We start from the raw sequence: 19,761 nt of genomic DNA, 5'->3' as shown, positions 1-19,761 counted from the left end.
TGATTTTGTGCTACAGAGGCACACTCAAATATAATCATGAAGAAATTATGAGACAGACTCAAATTGAAGACATTCTATAAAATATCCTATAGATACTCCACAAAAATATGAAGGTCATGAACCAAAAAGAAAGGTGAAGAAGCGTTCCAGATAAAGAGACTAGGGAGATGTGACAAATCAATGAAATACATGTTCCTGGAATGAATCCTTGGTGGGGTGGGGGGAGGGGGAGAAGCTGTAAGAAACTATGTGAGGTTGATATTATTTTATAAGGAACCGTCTTTAAAAAGTTAAATAATTTGTTTCAAGTCATACAATTTCTATACTGTAAACAGAACCACTAAGGTATGTACTCTCAGCATTCAATGTATTGGGCAGGATACCATCTCCTTGGCTGGCTGTATAGAAAGCCAAAGTCTCAATCAAAAATCTTCACACATACATTAAATGCAGTTAAAATTAAGAATTCTCTCATATTCTTTAATAAAAATAATCTTACGCATCTGCCTAACTGTATCAAAGTTGAACATTTCAAGTTGTCATATTAAAAAAAGAGTGAATGTAAGGATCTGTCATTCATTTACTCTAGAGCAACTTACTTTAAAAGAATTTTATTAAATATAAATCAAAGTAAACTCTAGCCAGATGTGATAAAGAAATTACAATAGAAGCAACTGTAATTCCCCCAAAATTGAACCATAATAACAAATAAAAACTCACACTCTTAGGATAGTTACTAATTCAAATTTCTGTACTTATGAAAGGTACACATACCTTTTCCTAAATGTGTGTTTATGCTCATATATCTAGCTGTTCCTGTAAGGCTCTTGTGTTCTCTGTATGGTATGTGTTTCTTTGTCTCTGGATCAATATATTCCTTTGCCAAACCAAAATCTATAATATGAATAACTTGCTGGGTTTTGTTTCCTGGTCGTCCTATTAAGAAGTTCTCAGGCTTTACATCTCTGTATATCAAGTTCTTTGAGTGGACATATTCCATGCGAGAGATCTTGATTCACACACAAAAAAAAAAAAAAAAAAAAAAAAGAAGAGAAAAGGAAGAAAGAAAGTTTTATTTCACGCTGTCACTAGCATAAAAAAGCATGATAGAGACAAGACAAAATTCTCACAATGAAAACAACATAAAGAAGAGACCTATCAGAAAATAAAAATAATCTTATGTATCTGCCTAACTGTATCAAAGTTGAACATTTCAAGTTGTCTTATTAAAAAAAAAGTGAATGTAGGGATATCTGTTTCGACCCTTTAAAAGTAATATAATATCGGTCTATAGTTTCTCAAAAATATATCCAATTAAGACCAAAAGTCTTTGCTTTCACTGTATTGGTCAGTTAGAAATCTAAGTATTTGAATTTCATGAATTCCTTTCATACTGGTGAGCCAGATTCAGTCAGCACTTACAGATGATCCCACCTCAGATAATCAAAAGCGTTACTAATACCAAGTCTTGAACTGAGACTTGCAAAAACACATACTCATAAAGTTGCCATTTGTTCTTCCTTATCAATTCAATCATCGAGCAACTGTTACAGTTATATTAAAGAAACTGAGATCTAAACCATTAAATAAAAATAACACAGTACCCTTTAGGATATCTTTCTTTTTCACAATGTATTTATGTCTTTCCTTAGGTATTAAACATTTTAAAAGATCCTGAAACCAGAAAATGTTCTAAGATCACTTTAATGATAATACAGCACGTTTTCCCCAATTCTTTTACACATTTTCGAATAAAGTTCATTGTACAAAATGTCACAATGTAGGACATTACAAACGAAAACAAAATTGCTTCATTTAGCAGTAATAATAGTTGACCACACAATGTAAACATACAGTCACTTAGGCCATTTTCATTCGTTAACAAATTCTGGAACCTTATATACAGTATTTCTATGACCCACACATTTCAGTAATGATATACGCTGATCATTTTCCAGGTGATAAGACCTTTTTTAATATGTACTTTTTAATAGCTACCTATTATTTTACATCTATTAATAATTTACTGAACTAATCCTGTAATTTCTCTACATTTGGGTTGTTTCCCTCATTATGACAAACATCCTTACACAAAAAGCTTAAGGATATGTGAACAGTTCCACAAGCTATATTTGTAGAAGTGGAATTAATGAGTCAATGGAGAAAAACAACTCGCAGATTTTGCAACATACTACTGGCAGAGATTTCAAAACTGCCTTAAATCATCCTCTGAGTGGTTTCCCCTCAGGTTCCCTGAAATTTAAATATTTTATAAGACTCCTTCACTGTTTCTTCTTTTCCTGGGCCATTAGAAATTATTACTACTAACATTATAAATCCACATTTCTGCGAGTTCCCTTTTCTATGCATTCATCTTCCTTATGAAAACAGGCCTAGAAACAAACGAGAACATTCTGACTTAAAGCAGTAAGGTATTAATTCTTTCACCCGAATAAAATACAGTTGGCTCAGTTACTTTAAGTTCTATGCATCCTAAAAAAACAGTGTGCTGAAAAGTAGAAACTTCATTAGCTCAAATGTTCTATAAAAATAACGTCCCAAAGCCTGAAACTTGCAATACAAATGTGTGACCAAAAGAACCATATAAACCGTTCAAATAGCTTCAGAACCTCCTGCTTGACTTACCAGCTGGATGGCGATCATGAGAACAGTCTTAAGAGAAAACGTCCTGTCACATAAATCAAACAAATCTTCCAAACTAGGTCCCAGCAGTTCGAGCACCATGGCGTTGTATTTACCACAAGGGCCAAAATAGTAAACTTGAGGTATACCATCTGGGAGAAAGAAAAATGATTTTAATCACTTCCTCATCTTAAATGTCAAACTTCTCTTCCTAGGAAATTAATAAACAATTTAAGAAATATTTTTGTATTTTTAAGAAGTGCAGTGGTATTTGTGCTTTTTGTCTACATATAATGAACTTTTTCTGAGCCAACCTTCTCCCTCCCTGTATCTTCTTGCATGTTCCACAGGCAGCCTGGTCACACCTGTCCTGAACGACATCACAGACAGTGCTTCCGTGTTGGTCTCCAACACCGCAACAGAGACGGGGTGGGGGGGTGTCTTTTAGCCTCATATTTCCATGGCCTAGAGAAACACTTGCTGCACAGGAAAGATTCTTTTTTTTTTTTTTTTTTTTTAAAAGCAAGTAGTCACTGCTCTCTTAAGTAAGTCTGAGGGAAGCATAATGCTAGCATCACCCTCCCAGATTCCCATCCTCTGGTATACACACAGAGTACACTTCCCTCCCTGTGAGTGCAGGTAAAACCTCCGATATCACTCTTGGGGTAGGTTATGTTATGTGACAAAAGTGACGCCATCAAGGCCCCATCAGAGGGCCTGATCTAATCAGATAAGTCCTTTAAAAAAGAGGGTCTAAAGGCCAAAGATATTCAAAGCAGCAGAGAAGCTCTCCTGTTGGTTTTTAAGATGCAAACTGTCCTGCCGTAGAAGGCGCCATGTGACCTGGAATGGTGGGCAGGCTCTAGGAACTGAATCCCATAGCCACAAGGAACTGAACTCTGGAAATAATCAGTGAGCTTGGAAAAGGACTCTGAGCCTCAGGCCAGACTCTTGTCCAGGCTTACACCTTGATTTCACCCTGGCAAAACCCTCAACAGAGGACCCAGTTCAGCTATCCCCCGAGTCCTGGCCCAAGGAAAATGAGAGATAAGGGTCTCTTGCTCTATGCCACTAAATACTAAGTAATTTATTATATGATAATGTAAAACAATACAAACTCCAAATATGAAGTCTAAATGCAGAGAAATCATCTGCATTTGATTTTTTTGAGCTAAATGTTCCACAATAAATGAACATATCATCAGTGATCAATTTATCTTAAAATACATTTATTTATTCATTTGTACAAAGCAAACTTCTTCCATCTTCAATGTCTCACTTTTACTCACAAGTGATTTTTTTTCTGCTTACTAGTTTGATTCTAGTAATTTCAGAAGGGAAAAGACTCTCTCAAGATATAACTTCCCTATTCTTTTTTAAACTGTCCTATTATTTTTTAAATACATTTCAGTTTGATTCTCCATAACATTAGTAGTTTGGATAAGACCAGTTTTTCTCAAATGTGAATGAGTGAGCCAGCAGGCCATCTGGGGACAGGAAGACAAGATAATAAATCATGGCGGGGGTGGGGGAAGGGGGATAAGTTCAAACTGCATACATGACACCCCTTCCCAGAAAGATTCCTGACCAACCCCTCCATGTGTGTATGTCAGAACACCCCACCACACACACACACTTAACACTTCTCATCATCACAGAGTATCACTATTTTAGTGTCAGCCACTCTTATCAGAGCCTGTCTTGCATTCATGTGTCAGATCTACCCCTCACATGTGTAAAAGCAGAAAAAAAAAAAAGTTCAGAAATAGTGAATGAGAATCTCACTAGAGTTTATTCTTTAATCTGCTTTTATTATGCTATTAAGAGCCTGGAGATGCAATTAAGACATTAAAACTTCTCAGCTACTAAGTTTTTAAAATTATTTCCACAATGCCTTTTGTCCCCCTACTCTATCCCTGAAAGTTAATTTTCATGCTGTTAATCAAGCAATCTCTAATAACTCACTTCTACTCTTTAGCTTATTGCTTCTGATCTGTAGGACGAAAGCAAACCAGATCAATCAAGCTTGTTAGAACTATATATGAAAGGTAAAAACAAACAGGTTCTGAGGTTCTTCCATGAAAGGACTGTCAAAAGGCTTTCTGACTTCCTTCTGAGTCACCATCTGTATTCCTAATAATTAAAGTTGTTGTGAAATGACCTCTCAATAAGGTAGCAATATACTTTGGTTGATTAAATGACTGACTTAGGGACGCCTGGGTGGCTCAGTCAGTTAAGAGTCTGCCTTCACCTCAGGTCATGATCCCTAAATCCTGGAGTGGAGTCCCCATCCGGCTCCCTGCTCAGCAGAAAGTCTGCTTCTCCCTCTGTCCCTCCCTCTGCTGTGCACATGAGAGTACACTGTCTCTCTGACAAATAAATAAATAAAATCTTTTTTAAAAAGTAATAAATGACTGATTTATTCAAATGTTTTCAAAGGTTTCCAAAAACAGAAAATCATTTCAGAAATCTCACCGTCTTAAGTAATTCAATGAATGCTTACAGAACATCCACTATATCCTTATGCACATGGTGGAACACTATGGATTAGGGAGGACAAGACACCATGATCAAGGATAATTTAACCCAGGAATGCAACTTTAGGTTAACATCCAAATATCCACCAATGCAACTTACCACAGTAACAGAATTAATATGAAAAACCATCACATCATCTTAATAGATACTAAAAAAGCATGTGACATTAACTCTCAGCAAATCTGGAATTGAAGGTGACTCCTTCAACCTGGTAAAGGGCCTCTATGAGAAACTCATAACTAACATCATACTTAATGGTGAAAGAATGAATGTTTTCCATTTATGGCTGTGATCAGAACTAGGAGGTCCACTTTTACCTCTTTTATTCAACAGTGCAATGAAGCAAAAGAAAAAAATAAATAAAAGACATTCTCAAAAAATGAACAAAGACAGTCTGTTACTTAAGAAAAAGTGAAATAATTTACTTGTTCCTATTTGTTACCAATAATAAAATTCAAGCTTTCACATGAAAATCAGATTTTGGCTAAATTCTATCTGCCAGGATGACCTTTGAAAGTTCCCAATACTAAAAAGAAGAAAAACAGAATACCTTTTCTAATGAAACTGTGGTGACATTAACTATTATGACTTAATTTTAGGTAATACATATGGCAATAATTGAAAATCTAATTCAGTAAATCAGTATTTTCCAAGTGACCAATGTATGTGTTTATAAAACCATGCAAAGGTAAATGATCTAAAGTACAGTGAATTTTAATGTAAGAGAGAATAGGAAAAGGTTTTTCCGTGTGGCTTCTAACTCTATACTGCAACTTGAAGAAACTACCACTGCTCAAGTTTTAGTGTGGTGCCAAAAGGATGTTTATAATTTAAAAGTTAATTAATTAGCCTAGACTAACAAGGCTGTGAGTTAAAATATTGTTAGAGAAATATGAACTGGAACATTCTGGGCAGGGTGTGGGGGGACAACTGCCCTAACCTTTCCAAAATAAACAAAAACATGCATACAACTATACTGAAGCTATGTTGTTGGGAACAGTGAAAGAAAGAAAAAGGAAGAAAGAAAAGAAAATTAAAGAAAAAGAAACCAAATGGGAACCACCTAAACATTCATCAACTCCAGACTAATTAAACCAACTCTGTCATACCGACACTGTGGAACTTAAAATAGCCTTTAACTATCTATGGAGATAAATTGTGAAGGACAAACTTCTGCTTTTTACTTCTATAAGTCTGAAGTGATCAATTTTGTCATTTACAACAACCATACATTACTTTTAAAATAAAATGTTTCTGGGGCGCCTGGGTGGCTCAGCGGGTTAAGCCGCTGCCTTCGGCTCGGGTCATGATCTCAGGGTCCTGGGATCGAGCCCCGCATCGGGCTCTCTGCTCAGCAGGGAGCCTGCTTCCTCCTCTCTCTCTCTCTGCCTGCCTCTCTGCCTACTTGTGATCTCTCTCTGTCAAATAGATAAATAAAATCTTTAAAAAAATAAATAAATAAAAAATAAAATAAAATGTTTCTAATGAGTCATTAAACACAAATACAAAAGGAGACTGGAAGAAAAAACCAAAAAGCTAACAGATTCCTGGAAGTGTAGGTAATTTCTATTCCCATTTTTATACTTTTTAAACTTTTCCAAATTGCTATGAACAACCCCATGCTATTTTTACAATTAGGAATAAAATACTCATTTTTAAAAGATTCTTCTGGGACCAAAAAGAATATCTTGAACTGGAAAATGATTTAGATTCCATTTATTTAATCCATGTATTAATTCCCTGAGCAAGTATTTCTTAAACATTCTCCCAAATACTGAAGATTATGCAAGGGTACCTCTACTCTTGTTAACTCTTAGCTTCATTCCGGAGCTTCTAAAACAAAGCTGAGTATATCATTCTGACTCTATGGCCTTATAATGTGTGTGGCTTCCCCAGCTCTCCCAGCATACCCCACTAACACAAGGTACAGGCCTTATTCAAAGGTTCTGATTTACTCTGCCTTATTTTGAGCTCTTCTAAAGCTGCACTTCAAAAATTTCTACTCCAGTTCTACCATCCAAGCTGCCAAGTTCAATTTTTACCCAACTTTCAAATCTCCTCTTATCAAACAATCTCTATTAAGCATGACATGATTTTTTTTATTATTAACACACAATTTCCCATAGATGAGGAAAAGCACGCGTAAGTAAATCTGCTTCGCTCTATTTCATACAAGCCAACTCGTTGCCAGGAGAAATACCATGAATCTAACATGCACAGTCAATCAAGCTATTTACATAATATACCTTTGAGCATAATAACACCATGAGAAAAATCAGCAAAGAGACAAGAACTTTGTTTTCTCAAAAACTCCCTTAAATGGCTTCAAAGTGTCTCAAAATTATATAGCTCTACTTTACTCATGATGGCTAAATTCCATAAACAGCATTACATTTTATTGAGTAAATTTAACACGTAATCTAAATTTGAACGAAAATACTTCAGCTCTATCATGCAACATAATTTTACCTTAAAATATGACTCAGCAAAAATTTCTGAGGGGAAAAAAAGAAAAAATAACTCTAAATGACTCTTCAAGATACATACTGTTCTATGAATCAATGAGTGTACAAACTTCTTAGGTAAGTATTAAGAATGTATCTCAATACCAATTTCATGTCACTGAAGTATAAAATCAAGAGTTATAATTTTTCCTAAAAAATCAAGAACGTAAAGCAAACACTGTAAAGGTCAAACTAGAATTTCATTTCCCAGGACAAGTTTGGGCAGTTTTCTGAGCAAACAAAATTAAGTTGTTAGGCGTCAGGAAACCAACCAACGAACTGGAGCTGGGGAGTACCCCAAGCAGCAACAAAACAAAACCACCCCAGCCAGTATGAATATGAGAGGCAAGACCACCCGGTAGAGGATTTATGGAAGGAGAGATGAAGGTAAAGAAGGTGAGAGAGAAGAGAAAGGCAGAAAGAAGGCTTAGAAGGAAGAGTAATGAGGTGTTACATCATTATCCATGCCTCTTGATCACAGTACCTGGCTACTTAATTGCAGGAATGCAAATGAACTAAGAGGCAGGAGCAAGCTTTGTACTTGGTCTCACATCCAGTGAAGTTTCAACTGTAAACTCACACTGCACCCAGTTTGACTTGTTCTAAAATTCTTTGTGAGACTACTATAAAGAGCCATCCATGCGAATTTATGGAAGTTAGTTCTGATCACTTCCAGTATCACTGATTCTCAGGGCTGCTTATTAGCACCCCTCATCTTCAAGACAAGTGTATCTATTTCCAACAAAAGCTGAAGAGTGGGCAAAAATACAAAATTCATATATTTGAAAATACAATCTCACCCTTAGTCTCCTAAAATTGATTTTAAAAGAGTACATCTGCTCTGCTCTGTTTCACATGAGCCAGGAGAATTACCGTGAACCTAACATGCACATTCAATCAAGCTATTTACATAACATACCTTTGAGTATTAATAATGCCATGGAAAGATCAGCACAGGGACAAAAACTGTTTCAGTTTTCTCAAAAACCCCCTTACTTTAATGGCTTCAAAGTGTCTTCATTTTCTATTTCAGCCTTCTATTTAAGTGATAAAACATTCATTAATTTAAGTCACAGATCAGTATCAGGTCTAACAAACACTTTTAAAGACTGCTTAGTACTTTATGCCAGGTGTGGAAGTACTTCAGTTGGGCGACAATTAAACATTATCATTAAAAGAAATAATATCATGATGCTTCTTTCCATTTTTCAGATCTGGTATTGTTCTTATGGGAAGGATTAGAACAAAACCATTAACTTTCTGATTAGGAAATTTGAACTCTACAGATATGCTTAAGAAAACTTAAAATCTGACTAGAAATACTATACAGAATTATCACGCAGGGTATGTTGTTTTCCAAGGAAGTTTTACTTTAAGGTGCTCTTAACCTTTACCATAAATGCTTTCACTCTCAGCTCAGCAGTTCTCAACAGGTGCTCTGGAGATACACAGTTGGGGGGTAGGGGTGGCCCATGAGATCCTTTCAGGAGGTCAATGACATCAAAATTATTTTTGTAAAAACACTAAGATGTCATTTACCTTTTTCACTCTCCTCTCACAAGCGAAAAGTCGAATTTTTCAGAGGTTACATGACATGTGATATGGCAATGGACTCAACGAAGAAGAAGAAAAGGAGAATATAGGTGTTTTTTAGTAAGCCACACATTAAAGAACTGTGCAAATTTGTAAAATAAGGACACTTTTCTCAGATATTTTTGATTTGGAAAATATGGTAAGTTGTAATTGTAAAATGTCAGTGATATTTAAAAATGAATTAATACAGCAACATATTTATATTTCTGTTTTGAGTTCTCATAAGGTAAAATATCAATAGCTACTAACTCACAACAAAAGGTCTCTGGGATCTTCAGAAAGTTTGAAGAGTTAAAAAGGATCCGGATACCCAAAAGTTTGAGAAATGCTGACCCAGCTGTACAGCAAGCTCTAATGTGAACAAGCAGGTGCACTGAGTTCCAGACTTGGCCAACAGTGGTTCCATTACATTCCAGCCCACACAGTTAGTAATAAAATTCTACCATACCCCCAAATAAAATAAAGCCACCTCATTGTAAAAAGAAAAAATGAAAAACAAAAAACAGTCCTTTCTGTGATAATTCTATTTACACATTGAGATTATTCTAAACTTCAGAGAACATTAAAAAAATAATAACACCTACAAATAAGTATTGTTCATTATATTGAATATTGAATATTACATGAATAAAGAATATTGTATGAATATCAAATAAAATTATATTCATTATGTAATGTTCTATTATTCATTATTTAGTTATTATTCTCTGGGCCTAATTAATTAAGGAAAAAAATAAATCCTTTGTATCATTTTTATCCTCAACCTTCTAGTTTGCAAATGTTTTTCTCACAATGGGATACTTGATATTTAAATCAAAAATTAAAACAAAGTATGAAATCATACTGTTTTTAATAGCCTTAAACTTTTTACTATTACATAGAGAAATTTTAAAATGATGTTGCATTTTAGAAAATTAAATCCATAACCATTTAGTCCTATTCTATTCAAAGGTATTTTTTAAATTTAAGATTCTTATGTGATTAATTTCTCACTAAAAATACTATAATTACCACATCACATACAACTAATCTAGTATCTGCACCATATAAACCAAACTAAAACCACTGTTAACCCTTCCTTCTTATATTGATAACGTACAGCATTCTTTAAATGTATACATTTTCCATCAACTATAAGGGCTTCAACACAAAAACTTTGTATACTTTTATCAAAAGTAGCAACATACTTATGTATTAAGAGCTCAACATTCTATAAGTGACAGAAATTCCCATACGAGAGGCTTCCATAAGGAATGAGGAATATTATGTATACTTAAGAGGACTTCTAAAAGCAATTCAGCTAAGAGAGAAAAGGGAACTCTCAGAAGCTGCTACATCAACTGTTAGTTATCTGAGCTGTGATTAAGTCTACACTAACCACTGGCTCACCCATATAATATTCTTTATTACGTTTGTTAATACCAAAATACAATAGGTGACATCCTAATTAATATATTCACTTCACATTAATAGTTTTACAGTATTTTCTCTGTTTTCTCAAATAGACGGAAAGAGTAGATACATGGAAAGAGTAGAATTTCTTAAATGTATTCAACACAGAAAAACTCTAATCAGGCTTCTCTATGAATAAATGAAACTTCAAATATTAACAAATGGATATAGCCAGGTTTAAAAGCTTTGTACTGTTGCAACCTTTCTTTTAGTAAATAGTACGATCAAATTTCCATACATTATGGAATCACCAACACACATTCAGCTAGCAAACAGACCGAAACTGCCTTGAAAAAATGTGAAAATGGAGGCGTCTGTAAAACACAGAGGCAACAACTAAATCCTGACTTTTTAACAAGACACAAACCAAGAAGGCAGAGGGGTCAGTACAAGGCAGGGAGAGGAGCTCTTTTAACAGCCCCTGAAAGACAATACTACGAATAGGTATGATTTCTAAAAGAGCCACTGCAGCTATTATCAAATTATTGTTTAGAACTACATAGTTCAGAGCACATCAAAAAGCCAAAGCATGGACTTAGAAACAATGATTTAACATATGCATGGTCTCAAACAGGGTGTTTAATATCACTCCTATAGCTGCAGATTTCCAACAACAGTAATTTATAACAGAAAAAAGATTATTCTACCTCCTTTGGTAAGCAATAATTTATGACAAAGAAAGGCTGTTTTAATCTCTGAAAGAAAGATTATCAGCTAATAAAGAGATTCTGAGGAATAAATAATTGCCCCCAACAGAGGGGCCTTTGAAAACCATTTGATGTGAAGAATTAACATAAAGAAACAATACTCAGAATCACTGATCTTCAGAGAAAATTACCCCATAAATTTCAAAGCATAGTCCCTGCACTCTCATCAAGTATCAACAATTCAAGTAAATAAAAAACCACATTATTCTAATAATTAAACCCTATCTTCTCTACAAAGTTATTATTTTTAGATGGCTGAACTGTACAGTTCAGTTAATTAGATAACTATCTGGCTATCTCCTAGGTTTATCATTTCCATTATTTCAAAAAATACTTATCATTGATTTTTTTTTCCTTCTACTTCCAGATTCCTAAAATGAGGAATTAAATTTTCCTAATTAGAAAATAATACACAAATGAAATAAGTTAAAACAAATAAAATTTTTGAAATGGTACAGCTATGCTTCTGTGTCAGAAATGAAATAAATTAAAATTATAATACTATAAACAATCTTTATAATACTGATATATCAAACTTTCAAAACCCATCACAGAAGTTTTAAAAAAACACTACAGGAAATTCTGGGAATTCTATATCACAACTTCACATCTAGTAAAAGAAAACAGTCCCTCTCATTTAAGAATTTATCAGTTCAATCATCTACCAAGGAACTACAATTGTCAAGCATTCTGCTCAGTTTCAAGGATAAAAAGGCAAATATATCATTTTATTTGCCTCAAAGAGTTCAACTGTTAGTGGAGGGGAAAAACATAAGCAAACAATAATGAAATATAGTATGATACATGAAAAGCAAAGATATATTCATACTAATGTCAGGTCAAAGAAGAAGCATTTTTGTAGAGAGTGGAAAACAATGTCAGGAAATGCATTGCAAAAGAGGTGATATTTAGCTAGGGCCTGAAGAAACAAATTTGTTGAGAAAGAAAGACATTCCCAAAGGAGAATACATACAGATGAAAATACAAACATCTTTTCAAGGAACAGTAAATTGAGAGCAACCAGAAAAGTGAGTTCCCAGAAAGACAAAGAAATTTTATGCTAAATGGTAGGACAGAACCCTGTGTTCATCCTAACTGGCCAAAATCAAAAGATAATCCAAAAAAAGCAAACAGGCCTTTGAGAAGAGAAAAAAATCACTGAAAAGGTAAGGAGAAAAGAAGGGAGGGAGCAAAATTCTAAGTATACAGAATTTCTCAATTCCACTAGGGACAAAAATGAATAACTAAATTTTAAGAATGGAGGCAAGAGGTAAAGAATTGGAAGTCACGGAGCGCCTGGGTGGCTCAGTGGGTTAAAGCCTCTGCTTTCGGCTCAGGTCATGATCCCAGCACCATGGGATGGAGCCTCACATGGGGCTCTTTGCTCGGCAGGGAGCCTGCTCCCCCCACCCCTTCTCTCTCTGCCTGCCTACTTGTGATCTCTGTCAAATAAATAAATAAAATCTTAAAAAAAAAAAAACAGAATTGGAAGTTATCCTTATTTAGACACCAATTTCATCTTTTTCTCCCTCCTCTAGTTTCAAAAAATTTAAGATCTTAAGATGAAAGCCACATATGAAAAACAGGAGGAGGAAGCTAAAGGGAGCCGATGCCTCACTTTTGAGCAACTATATCAAACCTACAATGGTCTGTCTACCTGAGAATTCCTTGTTTATTTTTCCTCACAAAACGTCCCTTCACTTGTGTAACTACTGCTGTCGTGATTCCTGTTACTGACGAAGTCATTCGTGCCCAACGCCAAGGTCAGTGTGGTTTTATCTCTGTTCCTCTTCTCAAGTCACACTCTACTCTCCCCTGGGGGATCCCAGCCATTCCCTCCCTCTTAGAAACCACCTATGTGCTAATGACTCTCAAATCTAGATCTTCTTTGACTCAGTAAATGCTGACTGGATATGACAAAACAAGACTATTCAATATATCACATCTTCGCTATCACAGAACGTGATCATGGTATCAAACACAATATTATTATAATCCTATGGAAAGCTAAGTAGTAAGAGAGAGCCAATCCCTCATCTAAGCACTAAAGCTAAACAGTCCCACTGTCTGTAAAAAACAGATTCAATGAACAAATGAGAGAGAAAACGGAAAAAACTGGGCAGTTAGAGAAAGAGAACAAGAGACGTAAGGACTTACTGGAGGTTCAAAACCCAGACAGGCAGAACTAGAGAAATTATGTATGTTTTCAGAGACAGTTCAATAAATAATTCTAAATCTTTTCAAATCTGTTTTTAAAATTTTTTTAAAATTTATTTACTTGATAGAGCACAAGTAGGCAGAGCGGCAGGCAGAGGGAGAGGGAGAAGCAGACTCCCCACTGAGCAAGAAGCCCAAGGCGGGACTTGATCCCAGAACTCTGGGATCATAACCTGAGCTGAAGTCAGATGATTAATGACTGAGCCACCCAGGCACCCCAAAATAAATCCATCTCTTAATTTTTGTTTTTACTGTGGTCAGGCATACATGATAGAAAATGTGTTATTTTAATCATCTGTCCGCGTGCAGATCAATGGCACGAGGCAAATATTCACACTGCTGTGCACCCGGCACCAAAACTCAACTCCAGAACGCTTTCATCACTTCATACTGAAACTCCATATCCAAGAAATAATATTTTCCCATTTCCCTATCCCCTCAGGCCCTGGCAACCACCATTCTGCTGCCTGTCTCTGTGAATCTGACTACTCTCGGTACCTCAAATAAGTGGAATTACATAGTATTTGTCCTACTGTGACAGGCTTATTTTAGTTAGCAAAATGTCCCCAAGGCTCACCTATATTGTACCATGTGTCCAAACTTCCCTTCTTCTTTAAGACTGAGTAATATTTCAGGGTACCTGGGTGACTCAGTCAGTTAAGCGTCTGGAGTCCCAGGATCAAGCCCAACATCTGGCTCCCCGCTCGGCAGGGAGTTTGCTTCTCCCTCTGACCCTCCCCTTTCTCGTGTTCTCTAAATAAATAAATAAATAAAATCTTAAGAAAAAAGACTGAATATTTCATTGTATGTATAGATCGCATTGTTTATCTGTTCATCCACTGATGGACACTTAGGTTGTTTCCACTTTTTACTGCAAATCATGCTGCTCTGAACATAGCTGTTTGGATATCTGTTAGCAGGCAATCTTTGGTACAGATAATAAGTGGGATTGCTGCATCAAATGATAATTATAGGTTTGATTTTTTTTTTTTTTTGGAGGAACTGTTTTCCACAACATCTGCAGCTGTGCCATTTTACTGTGCCCTCAGCAATGCACCAAGATTTTTATTTTTCCACATTCATAGCAACACTTGTTGACTGGTTGCTGCTGTTTTTCATTTGTCTGAAAACAGCCATTCTATGGGTATGAAGTGGTGTATCTCTGTAGTTTTGATTTACATTTCCCTAATGATGACTAATACTGAGCATCCTTTCAGGTGCTTATTGGCCATCTGCATATATTTGGAGAAAAGTCTACTCAAACCCTTTGCCCACTTTTGAAGTGGACTGCCTGTTTTCTCATGGTTGAGTTTTAGGGGTTTGTTAAATAGTGTAGCTATTGATTAACTATACCTATTTTTAAAGGGAACACTAACAAGCAAACTGCTACTTAAATAAAACTTAAAGTACCTTAAGAGAGTTTAAGCTAAATTACTTTGAATGGCTCATTTATGACTAAGAGTACTCTGAAAATAGAATCCTTTCAAGTATCAATTCCAAAATCCATCTTTTTTTTTTTTTAAAGCAGGCTCCATTCTGACTGTGGGGCTTGAACTCAGGACCTTGAGATCAAGAATCACATGCTCTACTGACTGAGCCAGCCAGCATCCCCAAAATCAAACTATTTTAAAAATCATCAGTCCCTCCCCAAACAACTAGTCTTTTCTACAAAGATGACATGGGCACTCACAAATGTTTCCAAAATTCATGTTTGATTAAAAAAACTATGTAGTAACCTAAACTGACATGATTCACATAAAATACTCAAAACTATTCACACTTGAAAGCTTCATGCAATACCATTCATATTTCAATCTGTGAAAATGCTATGCCACAGAGCACAGGGGGATCACCTGATATATATGGAGTGTCTTCTACATTGTGGGCCCTGTTACTTGCAGTCCTATGGCATTCAAGGATAAAGACGTAGCCTTCATTTCTATTATTACACTGACATAAAGTTTAAAGTTAAAAAAGGCAAAGAATACAATAATAAAATTAAGTGTACCTTTGATGTTTAATTCAATGACTCCCTAAACTCTAAACTGACTTATTCATTCTTCTCTAATTAAAGTGTTCAACCAGATTTTTTGAAATGATAGCTTTACTATGTAAGTAATGATTGATCTGTTGTCTTTAAATCTCCCCAGCATCCAATCTTCCTTCTGATTAACACCTCAGTTTCCCAATAGGCAACCACCTTACCCCATTCTCAGTCCTGGAGTTTCAGGTAGCTACTAAGATGAGCAAAAGACCTAAGTTTCAGCAATCAAATTCATAGCAATTAAAACAAGGAAAGTCATGGGACATAAAATAATACAGTAAGATTTGGTCCTAGAACTTTTGCAAGAATTTTCGGGAAAGACATGACATTATAGGGATGCCTCGGTGGCTCACTTAGCTAAGCACTGCCTTTGGCTCAGATCATGATTCTGAAGTCCTGAGATGGAGTCCCACACCAGGTTCCCTGCTCAGCAGGAAGCCTGCTTCTCTCTCTCCCTCTGCTACTCACCCTGCATATGCTCACTCTCTCCCTCTCTCTTTCTCTCTCTGTCAAATAAATAAAATATTTGAAAAGAAAAGAGAATAAATGACATTATAATTGCTAAGTTCGGCTACTGGTAACCACCTCTGCCATCTCATAAAAAGGGCCAACCAGAAAATGAAGCTTACACACTTACACACACACACACACACAGAGGCAGAGCACAGAAACAAATTCAAGAATGTCCCTCATGGCAGTATTTGAAATCCTGGATACAATAATGTCTTATAAATAGGTCCCTTCTCTGAATTTCCAGGAGATGAGCCAATAAACTCCCCACCCCCACCCCCCCAACTTAGTTTCTTAGGGCTTTCTATCACTTGCTACTTCTAACTAACATGTATGGTTTCACATATAATTGGTTTTATTTCCCCCTATCCTTTAAATCTCAGTTGTCAATGATAATTTTGGTAACTCCTAGAGGGCTATCTGTATCAGACTTAGATGTGCATTATAAGAAGCCTACAGTGATAAAAAACATTAACACAAAATGTCAATTTATTGTCCCCACAGTGACTACTCATTTGGAAAATATGCTGTTAGGAAAAAAAGAATATGCAAATTAATAATGCATTAAGTGCTCAATTCTATGAATTAGAATATAAACATGTACTTACAAAAAGACACATGAAAAAACTTTATTTTATTAAACCTGGGGAAACAAAATATTCCTACCTGATAAGAAACTACACATAAAAAATCATTACAGTTAGCAGAACAGAAGTAAACAAAAAGCATAGCTGTGAGAGGCTTCCACATAAAGGCAATGCAACATACTATAAGAAATTTTCTCATTAGTTTTTTTCCCCAATGGCCAAAAATATCCGTTCTCACTAATTTTAGAGTTTACATAAAAATACACCTGTACTTTAAAAAAAAAAAAAAAACCTGTATTAACTTCCTACAGTCACTGAAATTACTGCACACTTGTTGCTTAAAACAGCAATTTATTTTGTCACAGATGTGGAGGCCAGAAATCTGAAATCAGTCTCATCAGATTAAATCAAGGTGTTGGCAGGGGCATGTTTCCGCTGAAGGTTCAAAGGGAGAATCCTAGAAGCCTCTTCCAGGTTTTTAAGACTGAGCATTCCCTACTTATGCTCTATCACTCCAGTCTCTGAGTTTGTAGCCATTTTGCCTTCTCCTTTCTGTGTATTAAAATACCCCTCTGCCCCTCTTCTACAAGGACATTTGTGGCTGTGTCTAGGGGATACCCAGATAATCCAGAATAATCTACCCATCACAAGATCTTTAACTTCATCACACCTGCAAAGGTAAATTTACAAGTTCTAAGGATTATGATATAGGTATCTTTTACGGAGCCATTTTTCAGCCTACCACTATGTCATAGGTCATTTCAACAACTATAATACCACCAAAAAGGCTAAGGCTATAGAAGTCATATGCATCTTGTATTCTCACACTAAATTTTTTTCACAATGTTCTCTATTTATATTAGCAGCAATGCAGTAAGCTCCCAAAACTGTCATAATTAAAATAAAAGGAGGGACGCCTGAGTGGTTCCATTGGTTAAGCAACTGCCTTCAGCTCAGGTCATGATCCCAGGGTCCTGGAATCAAGTCCCCTATCAGGTTCCCTGCTAAGCAGAGAGCCTACTTTTCCCTCTGCCTGCCTCTCTCTCTCTCTCTCTGATATACAAATAAATAAAATCTTGAAAACAATAAAATGAAAACATTAAGAATCTAGTGAAAAAATGTCTTATAAGCATAGCCTTAAGAAATGATTCATTTTAACCAAATTTAAAATACTATTCTTTGAAACCAAAGAGTTATGATAACAATTCATTTTATTACAAATGTAAAAAATAATACACGACTTTACCTCCAGATCCTAACTGTTTGTAGAATCTGTATTCCAAATGTAGCTGTGGTGCTCTGGATTTCATGGGCTCCTAATTAAAAAACAAACAAAAATAACAAAAAAATATTTAAATTATTAAAACATCACTAGGCCCCAATCCCAAATGTTATAAATCTTGGTGTCAACTCTTGCATAATTTAATATTCTAGAAGGCATCTTTCCCTAAGGTTAGATCCAAATAAAAATCAACTTTACATTTAAGTAAAAACAACTGATACCATAAATGTACATAATGTCAACGGGCTAATAGAAGAAGCAGAAGCAATAAGGAAATCTATATGTCTGACTCTTTGACCCTGAAGAAAATTATACTCCAAACATCCATGACTAGGGAAAATGGTGGCTCTTACTCTTTTTCTCCCATTCCCAAGAAGTGACCCCTGAACTGTGTATTTCTCATGTAAAGGTTCTAGGTTAAAGGGAAGTCACAGACAAGTGAGAAAGAACAAAGAAGAAAATTTTGACAGAAGCAAGATTTTTTTTTTTTAATTTTAACTAGGGTATAGCTTACAATTAAACACAGAGTTTGTTAAGTATTATACCCATGAGTTTAGGTAACTACATATACTCCCACAACCACCACCTCAAAAAACCTTTAGAACATTTCCATCATCCTTCCCTCAGAGGTGGTTACTTGTTGACTTTTATCACCTTTGGATGAGTTTCACCTGTTGTTGGATTTCATATAAACGACATTACACACTCTATGTTCTATATGTGTGTGGCTGGCTTTTTTCACTCAACATAATGTTTTTAAGAGTTATATACACAGAGAGAGAAACAACATAAACAAAAGCAAAAGACACTCTAGATATAAGTAATAAGCAATAAGTGTGTGAAAATATCTACAGAAAGCAGTTAACTATTTAACAAAGTAACAGGCAATCTGTATAAGATCCAGTAGGAAAGTATAACAATGTAACAATATTTAAACAAAACCAACAGAACTTCAAAATTTTTTTAAGACTTCTATAAGTGAACTTGCAAACTCAGTGTGCCAACAAGTTAACACAACAGAAGAGAGAATATGGAAACTGGAAGATATATGGAAGAATGTCCACAGAACTCTAAATGATTCTCATTTAGAGAATGCCTCTAAAGAAGTTATACGGAATGAATGCATTATGAAAGAAGAAAAATGGAAAACATAGAGGGAAAAAAAGATCAGACAATACACAGAGAAAGTCTAATAGACATTTGATAAGCGTCCCAGGACAACAGGAGGAAAAGAAGTGAGCAGAAGCAACAACTGAAGAAGTAATTGCTATGAATCTTCAAGAACCAATTAAAGACAACAAACCACAGACTCAGGAGGAATATAGATCCCAAACAAAAGAACTAAAAACAAATCTATACCAAGACCTATCATAATGAAAACTCTAACCCATGACAAAGACTTCAGATAAGAAGTGAGTAAAATCCCAGGGGAACAATTACAGTCATAAACATAATTGTGAGAGAAAACAATGAACTTAGCTCCCGAGAGGCAGGACAGAATAGTTAACAAAAGAACAGACACTAAAACCTCACTGTTCTGAGTTTGAATCCTAAATTTGTTATGTACTAGCTGAGTGTTTTTGGCAAATTACTTAACCTTTTTGTACTTCTCAGTTTCCTCCTCTACTAAAGAGGGATAAAACTTTATCCTCATCATTATGTACACATTCATTAACTGTTTATA

General features: G+C 35.3%; 1 protein-coding gene across 8 annotated transcripts in view; it reads right to left on the bottom strand.

Annotated features, from left to right (window-relative positions):
* The window catches only part of CSNK1G3 (casein kinase 1 gamma 3), a 113,780-nt gene that overhangs the window by 43,870 nt on the left and 50,149 nt on the right, over nucleotides 1–19,761 (bottom strand). For all 8 annotated transcript variants that reach the window (XM_082724891.1, XM_082724893.1, XM_082724892.1 and 5 more), the window contains exons 4-6: nucleotides 18,042–18,111; nucleotides 2,647–2,795; nucleotides 775–1,009 (exon numbers count right to left, since the gene is read on the bottom strand). In XM_082724891.1, coding sequence (XP_082581017.1) covers nucleotides 775–1,009; nucleotides 2,647–2,795; nucleotides 18,042–18,111 — 454 coding nt within the window. The remainder of the gene's footprint in view (nucleotides 1–774; nucleotides 1,010–2,646; nucleotides 2,796–18,041; nucleotides 18,112–19,761) is intronic.

Source organism: Mustela nivalis, assembly GCF_964662115.1.
Source record: "Mustela nivalis genome assembly, chromosome: 3".
NCBI classification, from domain to species: Eukaryota; Metazoa; Chordata; class Mammalia; order Carnivora; family Mustelidae; genus Mustela; species Mustela nivalis.
This window is presented reverse-complemented; position numbering and strand designations above follow the sequence as displayed.